Here is a 14028-nt window from a genome sequence, read left to right on the forward strand (position 1 = left end):
TTAATACAATACAGCCCCCACAACCTATCACAAAATCTATGTAATTACCTGTGATGACTGTATTCCAGTGGACAGTAAGTTATTGGAGTATTACCTGATGGTCAGTTAGGTTGCTTCCATATTTTTTATGACAATGTTGTTATGACCACCCCCATAGCAGACCTTACTTTATACTTGTCTGATTTATTCCCTTAGCTGTCCAGCTTCCTACAAGTGAGAACATTTAAATATTGATAAACATTTCAGCTGGCTCCCTAGAATCATACAGTCCCATGTGCACTCATTTATTTTTCTTTAATTACTGGTGAGGCCAGTTACCTATTCCTATTTTTTTTACTACATTTTTTGGAAATATCTGCTCATTAAATCTATCTCATTTTTACTATAGAGGGTTTGTCTTTTTTTTATGAAACCCTAAGAGTGCTTTAATTATTAACAAAACTAACCTTTAATAATACTCTTAACTTGTTACAAATTCAGCCACCCTCAGCCTGGACACTTGTCTTACCTTACTAGACAGCAGTGGTTCTGTGGCTTTTGCCAGTTTGCCTGCTTGCCTGTGGTTTCTGGATGTCAACCCTTTTCTCCATGCCCCCTCCCACCTCAGCCCCTCCCTTTGTGGCATCACACCTGGACAAGATATCCTGCCCTCTCTGTCACAGATATGGCCCTGAGCCTATTCCACACTTTCCTGGTTTGATATTTTTAAACCATTAAATCTGCTGACAACCTCACTTATTGTAGTGCCAGGAGTGAGGCCAGGCCTAGTTGGACACCTACGACAGCCAGAGTGCTGTCCTAACACTACTATTACTTTTTAGGAAGATGCTAATGGAAGAAAACAATAACATTTCACACATGGCATGATACATCTAAATCACTGCAACTAACATGAATTAAACTAAACTAGAAAATATGTTTCATTGAGAACTTAAAAAATTTTTTAACACAAACACAAAAGAACCTACCTTTGATCCATGTAAATACTGGGGTTGTGCATTAGGCTGTTTATCTCTTTGAAATTCCTGAGAAAATGGTAATACTGTCCGAACAAATCTAAACAAAAAGGATAAAAAGAAAAGAAAAAAAAGAAAAAGAAAACAAAAAAATTTAATGGCACTTCTTTAAAATTCAGAACTTTTCCATTACCCATCAGTTAAATCTTCCTCACAGTTAACTGATACAATCATCACATAGGAAAAGTCTAAGAAATCAAAAACCATAGTACGGATGATATAAACACTCTGAAATATGATATACATGTATCCAGAGTTCACAGAGTGAGAACACCCAGGTCCTACCACTGCATAAGCAGTCTCCAAACTCTGGAAGACAGTCTGGTCTGTTGGCACCAGGACCATTTCATGCCTAATGCAGTCCATTGACAAGTGGTAATGACCTAGTACTCAGGCCTTGCTGGGCCTCTGGACATGGTGATGACCTCGGGGATAGGAGTGGGAAGGAAGATACAGGCACTGATATCCAGTTACTCGAATCACTAGTTACAAGCTAATGGGAAGAAAGAGCAAACTAAGTACTTATAACCACATTCATTTAGCCAACATACTGGCTTGATAATGGATTAGGAGACCTTGAAAATCAAATGCTTGGATTTTAAAGTGGACATGAAAAGCTTGGATAATACTTTCATATCAGAAGAGTTCATTTAAACATATAAAACTTTGGGGGCTCCTGGGTGGCTCAGTTGGTTGAATGTCTGGCTCTTGGTATCGGCTCAGGTCACGATCTCACAGTTCATGGGTCTGAGCCCCGTGTCGGGCTCTGTGTTGTGCTGATAGCACAGAGGAGCCTACTTGGGATTCTCTCCCTCCCTCTCTCTCTCTGCCCCTCCCCTGCTTGCTTGCTCTCTCTCTCTCTCTCTCAAGAAAGAAAGAAAGAAAGAAAGAAAACAAAAAACCTTATAAAACTTTTATAAAGAAGCATCATTACTACATGGATTTGCTAACTATTAAACATGAAGCACTTGATTAACACATATTACACTTTAATAAATAAAAAAGGATGTACTTGGCATAATACGACCAGTGCATGAAATGAACATGCATATCTGAGGGGAGTACATTTACACAGAAATGTCATGCTTTTGAGTGTCTGGATTTTGTTGTTACCCTCTAAAGACTGTTGACTTATATTGGGCAGAATGTTAAAACTGCTTGCAAGTCAGCTGGAACCTTTCATAATTAGGGTGGCATGGTATTGTAAACAGCTTAGGGCTAGTACTAAGGCAGGCCCTTCTGGCAATTCTACTGAATGCATAGGTATTTGGTGAGGTCTCCCCATTCTTGCTGGCAGGGCCTCAGATGGCTCCTAGCTCTGTGTCAGCTCTGGGAATTCTTCAGCTTAGAGCCCCCAAAAAGTTGTTCTTTGCCCATCTTTGTGGAGATCCACAAAGATGGATTTCCACAATCCACAATGCACACACAGTTTAATATTCAAGCAAAGACTAAAGGGCCCCTAAGTTGGTCTCAGGAGCTATTCCTCTATGCAGCTCTCTCTTCTCTCATACTGCAAATCTGCCCTGCAAATTCCAGCTGTCTCAGCATCCTCTGTTTCCAATATGTCCCTTCTAACAAATAAGACTTCAAAGCTGTACTTGGGATACATCCTTCCACACTGAAGCCCAGAAAGTGCTTCCAAGCAGAAACCCAGGGAAGTCATAGGGCTTACCTCCTTTGTTTCCTTTCCCCTAGAGAAATAGGCAATGTATGAAACAGTGGTTTCATAAATTTTTCACTTGTTTAAGGCAAAAGATATATCCAAACCCTGTTACTTCATTATCCCAAATAACTTTTAAGCACTGTATTTTGACTATATATTTATATACATATGTAATATATAAATATATAGTCAAATATATTGAGTATATATACACTCAATGTAAAGATAAAAAAAAATGGAATTCCAGTTAGTAGACTTGTGTTCATGGTGGAAAGGATTAGTAATTTTGAATTTTCTGCATTTTCTAGAATTAAGCAAATGAGTAAATATACTAATAACGAAACAGGATTCTCACTGTAGAAAGGAGTTATAAAAATGGAAAGGGAGGGAGAAAACGAGAATGAGAACTGCAGTGCTGAACTGGAATTGAAGATATTAGTGTGAATTCAGGGTTAGAACATGTAGACAGCTACAGAGAAGCAACCCCCACCCCCCACCACATAAACATTTTATGGGGTTGTGTCCTCTAAAAAGATAATCTGAAGTCCTAATTACCAGTACCTCATAATGTGATCTTATTTAGAAATGGGGCTACTGCAGATGTAATTAGTCAAGATGAAGTTATACTGAAGCAGAGCAGGCCCTTGATCCAATATGACTCATGTCCTTGTAGGAAGAAGGGAAAACAGCATGTGTCTAAGGAGGCAGAGACTGGAATGATACAGCTGCATGCTAAGAAGGCCAAGAATTGCTGACCACCCACCTGAAGCTGGGGAAAAGCAAGAAAAGTCTCTACCCAGAGTCTCAGAAGAAGCACAACCCCGCTGACACCTTGGTTTTGGATATCTAGCCTCCAGAACTGTGAGAAAATAAATTTTTGTTGTTTTAAGCCCCAAGGTTTGTGGTAATACAGGGACTTAATACAGTACATAGTCAGGTACTCCCTAGCTCTGAACATCAAAAGAGTCTAGAAACAATGACATTCCAGTAGCAATGAGCATACCTAACACCCAGACTTACTTTGTAAACATTAAGCCTAGTTGTAAAATATTCTCCACTAAAAGGAATCCTTGTAGAAATAACAAATTGCAAAGATAGAGCAGGAGAAGTACAAGATGAACCTGGAACTTTTTGTGGTGCAGAAAGTAGGGCAGTGCTTCAAAATGATGTGGACAGCTAATAGGACACCAAAACCAGGTGGAAGGGGCTCCCACTGGCCAAAATGGGGTCAATTTAAACCACAAAAACCAAATCATGATAATAACAGATTACAATGCTGAGTTAGAATCTGCAACTCTTTACTTATAATAAACAAATAAATATATGCCAACATATATAGCTGAAGGCCAACTAATATATATACATGGAATGATGACATTTGAAAATCACCATTGTCAACCACCATAATGATAACTGAGTTGGGTAAGAATCATCAACAGATGGTAAAACTAGTAGGCCAAATTTTAATGAGGAACAGTTTATTTATGAAGTCTCAACCATCTCTCTATAAATTACTTATAAATTCTAAGCAGAAAAATGATAACATATCAGCGGAGAAACCAGGCAGCCACCATCCTAACCAAAAGACAGAAGTTAACATCACCAGTAACGGACAAAGTAATGCCCTTTGCTTCATTGTACACTGCATTGAGGACACACCCATTCCTCTGTGGCCTTCCTCCCTCTGAGGCCTGACTTTGATCCCAATCATTGCCTATTTCCAGAGCTATAGCATTTTCACACAATTATCAGCTGTATAGGTTAAATTTAAGTCATAGGCTACCCTAAACCACTTCCTAGAGCCATCAGGCAAAATCACTAATCAAAAATAAGCAACCAGTGAAGTTCTGGTTTCCCTTGAACAGTTCTTAGAAAACCCTCAGGGATGGAATTAAAATACTGGGTGACACAATTCTGTCTGTCTTCTCAGGATTCCAGTTCAGTTCTCAGGAGCCTTGGTGGGCAGAGCAGCCTCCTTACAACACAGGTGGGGCCCACTCACAGCCTCCATGGGCTCTGTGCTCACTCTGCAAACAGGGGTATTCACATCTCATGGCCCAATGGAAGAAATATGCCACATGAGATGAAACACCCAAAGCTGCCCCTTCTGCTCACTGTCATTTACATCAGACATTGTGTGGTCTCAGGTAGCTGAGGGCTGAGGTGTGACCTGACACCACTCCTCAGTTACATATTGGATGCCTCAATGTTCCTCACACAGTTCTACCAGGGTCCTATAACTGACACTGGCCTGGAGGTTTTCTACCCTTCATAGTACCAACTTCCTAACCTGAGCCCTGTCAATTCTGTCTTTGACAATAAGACCCCTACTGCCAGCAGGCCAGGCAGCCTTGAATGGGGGGATGTTCTCCATCATCAGTCCCAAACAGGGCATCCAACAAGGGCCTATCTTGGTGGGCAGGGACTCAGAATTTGATCCATTTCCCTAACTCCACTCTTCCTCACCAAACTTGTGTTCATATGTCTAAAGTATCTTCCAGAAAACATAGCAGTTCAACACAAGAGTTTACGGCAAACGCTGGCTTTTCATCATCATGTAATCCTGATCCTCCTCTGCAGATCTTCTACACAGCTCACATCAATTCTGAGGACTTGACCCATTGAACCATCACCAAGGAGACCAGGGCAGTCCAACAGGCATAAAGGAGGCTCAGGGAACACCTTTCATTATTCCTTTTGCAAGATCTCTGAGAAATCCCTTAAAGGAAGACCAAATGCTAGATAATTTTTAAAAAGCCTGGGTAGCTCAGTTGGTTAAGCAACTGACTCTTGGTTTTGGCTCAGGTCATGATCTCAGAGTTTGTGAGTTTGAGCCCCAAGTCAGGCTGAGCTCTGTGCTTACAGCATGGAGCCTGCTTAGGATTCCCTGTCTCTCTCTCTCTCCCTCTACCCCTCCCCTACACACACACACACACACATACACACACACACACACACACACACACACTCTCTCTCTCTCTCTCTCTCTCCCTCTCTCAATATAAATAAACATTTAAAAAATACAATCTAAAATAATACCAAAAAAAAATCACAACTTCCTGTGTTGCCCAATTCCAACCTCACCATAACACCTTTTTTCAGCCTACTGATAGTGGAGTTCTGCTGCATGTAACCTTCAGAGACACCTGACAAGGCAAAAACAATTTAAGGAAAGGTAACAGAAATTAATTCCAAAGGTTCCAAATGGATCAACCAAAACAACTCTTTGGTCCTGCAAACATCAGCCATGACTTATACAGATTTTCAGAAGCAGAAAAGCATATTTATAGTCTAATACAGAATGACCCTCCTTGTGATATATCATGTGGAATAAGAATGTGTATATAACAGCATGCCTAATAGCACTCATTTCTGCAAAATAAAAAAATATATATGTATATCTGACTGTATGACAAAAACTGTAGAAGAAATACACATTTTAAAAAATGTTTATTCATTTATTTTGAGAAAGAGAGAGTAGGGAAGGGGTAGAGAGAGAGGGAGAGAGAGAATCATAAGCAGGATCCATGCCCAGCGCAGAGCCCGAACACAGGGCTTAATCTCATGACCATGAGATCATGAACTGAGCCCGAGTCGGAAAATTAACCAACTGAGCCACCCAAAGAGCCCCAAAACATTTTTTTAAGTGTTTATTTATTTAGAGAGAAAAAGAGAGAGCACAAGCAGGGGATGGGCAGAGAGAGAGAGAGAGAGAGAGAGAGAGACAGAATGCGAAACAGGCTCCAGGCTCTGAGCTAATAGCTCAGAGCCTGATGTGGGGCTTTGGACTCACGAACCGTAAGATCATGACCTGAACCTCAGTAACCAACTGAGCCACCCAGATGCCCCCCCCCCCCATCGATATATTTTTTAATGCAAGCAATCTCTAGGGATTTATTTTCCTCCTCATATATGTATATATGATTTCTAGCTTTTCTACAATTATAATGCATTATTTATGTAATAAAAATATATTTTCAGTTAATCCAGACTCTAACAATTTGAAAGATATCTGTTTCAGGAGACTAGACACCTTCAAAGAAGTTAAACAATGATGAGTAGTGTGTAAAGTCTGGTTCTGGTATATGCCCAGCCAGGCCCAGAAGCCCCCTAATCTGAGGAGACTGACTGGGACTCCTCCCCCTGTGGCTCTGGAAGCTATGGTCACGTTCCCACTACTGCTGCCTGGCAAGTGTCAGCCACCTGGGGCTGGTGTGATGGCATAGCCCCATGCACCTTGGGCCAAGCCTGTGTCCCTATAAGGAAATCCAACCTTGAGGTCCTAAATAGAAAATGGCAATAGCAGACATGATCAGACCACAGGAGGGCCTCCCTTCTGTCCTCGGTATGTCCTTTGAGACATAAAACTGGGCTTGAAAGTCAGTAATAATTCAGCTAATACATGGTGGGATGTTCAGATCTAGCAGAAAAGCCAAAGACAGTGATTTTTAAAAAGTGGTCATAATACACATACATACACACACACATACGTCTTTGGCACATGCTGACACAGAGCAGAAGGTCAGCTTAGAGTAGAGCACAGAGAACAAACCTGGACAGGTGGCTGCCCAGTGCACAGAGGCCAAGGCAGGGCTGTCCCAGGATTTGGGCCACATCAGGAGGCTAAACCACTTATCAACCATGCCACCCACATAACTGGCCACTTTTATGTCGTTCAACATAGTAGTAAATGGTAGGTTGGTGAGAGTGTGGCTCACCAACTGATCTTCATACACCCCAACATCCCAGAATGGAAGAAAAATAGAAAGTCACCCACTATATTCCAACATCAGGTAGACTGACAACGGTGGAGATGGTGCAGACCCTGCAGCTACTGTCCACGTGCACTATGAGATCCTGCCCTGACCTACAAGCAAGTGCCCCAGTGCAGTCTCTACATGCAAAGCCCTAAAACATGCCCAGAGGCTGGCCTAGGGCTATACTTGCAAAAAGAGGAGACTGGGAGGGCCTGAGTACCCTGGACGTGACAAATGATAGGAACAGGGAAAAAGACAGCAACTTAATGGACAGTGTGGAGGCCCAGAGATATCCTGTTTAGGAACCCTTTGGAAAGGGCATCCAAAACTATCCATGAGGTTACATGCTCACCGGTTGGTAGAGCCATTATAGCAGTAGTTGGGCAGGAAGTCATAATTGAGTTCCCAGAAGACATGGAGGGTGATTCTCCCATATGGCGCTGATACATTGTGGTTGGCCTCCCGGAACATGGCGTCAAAGCTGTCCAGTGTCAGGTACCTGTTTAGCAGCTTGTGGGTCATGCGGTTGATTTCCAAGAGGCCATCCAACTCCTATAGGACCACAAAGACAGGGGTGTGAGGACAGAATTGAGCCCAGCTCATTGGCCCCCATTCCTTACATGGGCAGTGCCATGGTGCTAGGGTGGGCTGGGTAGGAGAGAATAGGATACACAGAGGTAAGGCTGGTGAGCTAGGCCAAGAATATACACAGTGGGGGTCTAGTAGGCCACAGGAGCTTGCTTCTTACACCTAAATTCATTATGTCCTCTCCACTCTTTTGGAAACACCCCTCCTAACCATGGTCACACCTCCAGGGCAATCATCCTTTTTTCACTAAGGAAACCTCTACACTGCCCCCTCACTGGCTTCCAACCACCCCTAGGGCAGAGACCACTAGGATGCATCCACCCCTGCCCTGCTGGCATGCTATGTGTCCTCAGGCATCAGCCTGAGTCAGCCTCTCTTACTGTGCACAGCGACAAAGCACAGTCAGCAAGTGCATTCACAGACAGATTTCTAAACTTCTAATTTGCTCATAAATATGCTTAGGTCTGTGTTATCCACTGTAGTAGCCAATGGCCACATAATGGCAATGAGAACATGGCTGGTCCAAACTGAGGTGCACTGTACATGTGAGTTACACACCAGCTTTAAAAGACCAAGTATGAAGACAAAGAATATAAGATATCTATGTAGTCATCCTGATTCTGTGGAAGAATATGAGGAGCACTGCTCACCCTATGTGGAGATGCTTGAACCCAAGTTGCTGAAGCCCAGTGCTCACTGACGCCTCTCTTGTTCTAGCCAAAACTGTGTCTTTAGTAATGAACAACCTTCCTTGTGTTCTTACATGTTCACTAACAATGTCTGAAGCCTTCATTCTTGGAAGATCTATTTGGTTTGGCATAAAATCCTTAATTCTCATTTCCTTTCCTTGGCTTCTGGCATGAATAGCTGTAGACAAAGCTCTGAAGACAAATTTTCTTTCTCTTATCACTCTGCTCAGATATCCAGATTAATTTTTTCTTTTCCTTTAAAATCTAATACTTCTACAGGGGCACCTGGGTGGCTCAGTTGGTTGAGCATCCGACTTCCAACTTAGGTCATGATCTTGCATCTCATGAGATGGAGCTCCACATCTGGCTCTGTGCTGACAGCCTGGAAACTGCATTGGATTCTGTACCTCCCTCTCTCTCTGCCCCTTCCCCACTCATGCTCTGTCTCTCTCAAAAATATAAACATTAAAAAAAAAATCTAATACTTCCACTGAAATATTCCTTGGTATTGGCCACTTTGGGTCAGTTTTCCCAGGCACATGCCACAGGCTTTTAATATATATTTATAGCATGTACTAAATTTTATCCATGTTTCCTGGAAACACAATTTTCAGGTCACACTGCTTTGGTTTTTCTCTTCGGAGACCCTTGTGATATGTATTGTATGTTGGATCTTCATTGTTAATCTTCTATATGATTTTCTTTCAAATCCTTTTTCTCTGTGTTCATTTCTTTTTGATTTTTAAAATTTTCCTTTTTTAAAAAAATTATTTATTTAGAAAGAGAGAGAGAGGAGCTGGGGAGGGAGGGGGGAGGGAGAGGGAGAGGGAGAGGGGGAGAGAGAGGGAGAGAGAGGGAGAGAGAGGGAGAGGGAGAGAGAGAGAGAGAGAGAGAAAGAGAGAGAGAGAGAATGAATATCTCATGCAGGCTTTGTGCTGTCAGCACAGAGCCCAACATGGGGCTCGAACTCACGAACTGTGAGATCACGACCTGAGCCAAAACCAAGAGTCAAATGCTTAACTGAGCCACCCAGAGGCCCCAAATTTTCCTTCTTTTATTCTCTTGCCATAGTTAGGTGTAATTTATTCAAGGTTAGGACTATTTGTTCTTTGAAGTCATCTTAGAATTGCAGCCAATAAGAATAGACACTAAAAAACGATACTCAGGATAGGCCAAGCTCGAGTAGTGCAAAGCTTTTGATTTCTATGCAAAAACTGAACCTACTATTGGTTCAGTTTATCATAAGCACAAAATTAAAATTAGCTCCAATCCTTGTGACCAGTTTCTGCTGAGCTTGACAAAGGGGAGAGCACTTACAACTATTGATGTCAGGTCTTCACTTTCAAATCGTCCAATGGCCAGTTCCAGAGACTTATACATGGCTGCTGAAACACGCTGAGTAATCAGGCGATTAAGGTCTATGGATCTGCCCAGGAGCTGGAAGATGGAGAAAGGAAAAAAGAATGAGCAATAAAAAACAAATGTAAATATGTATATGTATATATGTATATGTATATCTATATACTTATACACCTATACAGATATTAAATATATCTGTTCCAGAATCCAATTCCAAAAGATAAAACAAATAATACACAAAATGTAAACATTTTAGATCAAATTATATATATAGGTGTCATGATCAAATACTCTACTTTCCTAGAGCTAAAATTCCTTCAGGTCAAAACCATAAAGGACTTTTGTAGCATCCTTTGCTGAATTTATACTTAACATCATGGAGAGAAACTGTTTCACCATACACCCTGAAAATCTGGGTCTGTCAGTTAGGACCCCTCACAATGGTGTTCAGGACCAACCCCCACTACAGAGCAGCCTGCGCATGCCTAACTTTCACAGTATTACAAGAATGAATAAGAGAAAATTATTCCCTCTCTACTTCAGAATCCTAAAAACATATGTGTTTCTCAATATCATTTCAATAACATAAACATATAGATACAATCCTGGTAGAAAATGTCTCAAAATGTGAATGGTAATTATCTGTAGAATTATATGCATTTTTCCCTACAGTTTTCTGTATTTTACTCATTTTTCTGACATACTGTTTTTAAGGAAACAAAAGTAAACACTGTATTTTTTATTCTTTGTTCTGGCCAAGAGAGAGCTCCTCTGTAACACTCAGCTGACAAGTGTTTCTCACCTTCATTCCTTCTAAGTTCTGAATTTTGGGCTCTTAGAGAGGACCCAAGCCCTCTGGGGCCATGCCTTTCCCCAGAGGTAGAACAGGACAGGGTGCAGAGTGCTACAAATCTTCCTCTGTATTTCAGGGTATCCAAAAGAAACTGTCTTTAAAATCTCAACACTTTACAAGGATCTCTCCACAGTAACACAACATACTGACATCTATTAATACCCAGTCAGCTCAAAGAAAACCACACTATTTCCAGTGCTGGCTCCATGCCTCACAATGCCCAGGAGAGGTCTGGCTCACCTGCACATGCCTCTGCTTAAGCAGTGTCTCATAGCGGTTAGATGGTGGGAGATGGATCGTTGCCCCTTGATTCTTGCATTCTGATCGTAAACGTTTATCAAGAAGCAAACTAGTAGAGAGGAAGAGAAGACATTTCTCATATGCTGTGAATTTTAATGGAAATGTCAAGTAACCCAAGATTTCATGTCCAAATCATAAACCACATACCTTCCTGCCATAACCTTATAATATGCAAATATCTGGTCTGCCAGTTTATAAACAAATTGGTCAAAGCATAGATTCACCTGAAGAAAAAGAAAGCATATATTAGATTTTTATTCCCTAAAGATCAAATAACCCAACTTCAAAAAAAAAAAAATCTTTTGATCCAGCAAATTCCACTTTTGGGTATTTATCCAAAAAAACTAAAGGGGTGCCTGGGTGGCTCAGTCGGTTAAGCGTCCGACTTCGGCTCAGGTCATGATCTCACGGTCCGTGAGTTCGAACCCCACGTCGGGCTCTGTGCTGACAGAGGCCTAGAGCCTGTTTCAGATTCTGTGTCTCCCTCTCTCTCTGACCCTCCCCCGTTCATGCTCTGTCTCTCTCTGTCTCAAAAATAAATAAACGTTTAAAAAAAAAAAAAAACAAAAAAAACTAAAAACATGAACTTGAAAAGATATCTGCACTCCCATGATCACTGAAGCATTATTTACAATAACCAAGACATGGAAGCAACCTAAGTGTCCATTGATGGATGAACATATAAAGAAATTTTGGTATATATATATGTGTGTGTGTGTGTGTGTGTGTGTGTGTGTGTGTATATATATATATAATGGAATACTATTCAGCCATAAAAAAAGAAATCCTACCATTTGCAACTATATGGATGGACCCTAAGGGCATTATGTTAACTGAAGTAAGTCAAACAAAGAAAGACAAATACAGTACAATCTCATGTGTGAAATCTTAAAAAAAAAAAAAAAAAAAAAAAGAGGGGGGAGGGGTGCCTTGGTGGCTCAGTCGGTTGAGCGGACTCTTGATTTTAGCTCAGGTCATAATCTCATGGTTCATGGAATCAAGCCCCACACTGGGCTCTGCACTGACAGTACAAAGCCTGCTTGGGATTCTCTCTCTCTCCCTCTCTCTCTCTGCCCCTCCCCGCCTAGCACTCACACCCTCTTGCAAAAATAAATAAACTTAAAAAAAAAAAAGAATGCACAGAAAACAGACTGGTGGTTTCCAGAGGCAGGGGTAAGGGTAGGCAAAATGGGTGAAAGTGGTCAAAAGGTACAAACTTTCAGTTATAAAATGAATAAGTTCTGGGAATATAAAATTAAAAGAAAATCTTTTGTTAAGGCAAACAAAGGCAATTATTAGCAAAGAGAGACAAAAAACAACCTCAATTTTTTTTTTAAGATTATTTGTTTTGAGAGAGCAAGCATGAGCAAGTGGGGAAGGGGCAGACAGAGAGGGGAGGGAGAGAATCCCAAGCAGGCTCTGTGCTGAGGCAGGGCTCAATTCCACAAACCATGAATGAGATCATGACCTGAGCCGAAACCAAGGGTCTGACGCTCAATTGACTGAGCCACCCTGGCACCCCAAGAAATAAACTCATTGTCTAACACCAGCAGATTAAATATATTATGGTGTGGCCAGGAGTGACCACTACACAGCCACTGGAATTATGTCAGAACCTTTCTTACTGATGGAGAAAAACGCTTCATGTCTCTTAAAGGCAAAGGAGTATGAAAAAGTCTCTCTTTATCAAGTGTTCTCAGTGGTTTAATTGTATTTGGGTTCTGCTCTGCCACCAGGCTGTGTGTCCCAGGAACTACTGTGTGTGGTGGCATCCTCTGAAGCATGGCTGGCTGCTCTAAGCACTGAGGTTGGTGAAGACACACAGGATGGATAAACCCCTATGACTCCACCCCTAAAACTGTATTCTCCCTTGCAAACAGGGTTAGCCTCCCCACCCCACATGGTGCTCACAGGACACCATGTGCTCAAAGGGGAACCACTACAGGACCTGCAGGTGTCTGCCCTTAAGAAGCGTTTTTTAGTTTTTGCGAGGAGGCAGAGAAGGAAATCCAGATGCACAATGTAATTTGTTGAGCTTTAAACTGTCTTATACCTTAAACTAGAAAATTTTTAAATTTTCTCCTTAGATTTATCTCCTTAGCTACATGTAGAAAAATTTAATAATTCCACTTATAGGAATTTGTCCTCAAAAAATAATTGAACACAGTTAAAAAATTAGGTGCAAGGAAGTTCATCAAAGCATTACTTACAATATGCAAAACTAAGAAACTAAAATGAAAGAAATAAAATAGGGGTTGGTTCAGTGCATCTACTATGTAGATGCACCTGCTTTAAACTGTGTTTTTAACAGAAGACAGGTGAGGAAACAGGTGCTTATGACATGCTGTCAATCATCACATGTGTAGATGCAGAGAGAAAAGTACAGATAGGAGGGTTCACTACAAAATGTTTATTTCAAAGTTCATTCTATTGTTTAAACCTCCTGTACTATTAAAGAAAATCTGCTTCCTGTAACACTCAGAGAAAAAGGAAATTAAAGTTTGTTAAAGGTGCCTGGGCCCTCACCTCTGCTTCAATTTCGTCGTAGAGAAACTGCTTGTTGAACCTGGTGAGGGCATAGTGTGCGCTGTCATTGTACAGGTCCAGGGAGTAGAGGACGTACCTGCAGAGGGGGCGAGTGGTCAGCCCAGCCTTCCACAAAGGGCTTTTCGGCTCTCACATCCCGTACTCCAAGTGAAATTTAACATTCATTGTTGACCTCTCACATGAGGAAAAACAGTTCTTACTTCAAACACCAAACTAGGTTTTTGTCCAGGATCCTAATGGACTAATAAGCCAGACA

The 14028-nt window shown here is 41.4% G+C and overlaps 1 protein-coding gene across 3 annotated transcripts in view; it reads right to left on the bottom strand.

The window, feature by feature from the left end:
* CYFIP1 (cytoplasmic FMR1 interacting protein 1) overlaps positions 1 to 14028 on the bottom strand; it is a 132670-nt gene that overhangs the window by 38719 nt on the left and 79923 nt on the right. For all 3 annotated transcript variants that reach the window (XR_006203420.1, XM_042941287.1, XM_042941289.1), the window contains exons 18-23: positions 13752 to 13848; positions 11373 to 11449; positions 11166 to 11274; positions 10031 to 10150; positions 7789 to 7988; positions 969 to 1056 (exon numbers count right to left, since the gene is read on the bottom strand). Coding sequence is in view for 2 of the 3 variants with exons in the window: in XM_042941287.1 (XP_042797221.1) it covers positions 969 to 1056; positions 7789 to 7988; positions 10031 to 10150; positions 11166 to 11274; positions 11373 to 11449; positions 13752 to 13848 (691 nt within the window). In the remaining variant the exon portion in view is untranslated. The remainder of the gene's footprint in view (positions 1 to 968; positions 1057 to 7788; positions 7989 to 10030; positions 10151 to 11165; positions 11275 to 11372; positions 11450 to 13751; positions 13849 to 14028) is intronic.

Source organism: Panthera leo, chromosome B3 (assembly GCF_018350215.1).
Source record: "Panthera leo isolate Ple1 chromosome B3, P.leo_Ple1_pat1.1, whole genome shotgun sequence".
NCBI classification, from domain to species: Eukaryota; Metazoa; Chordata; class Mammalia; order Carnivora; family Felidae; genus Panthera; species Panthera leo.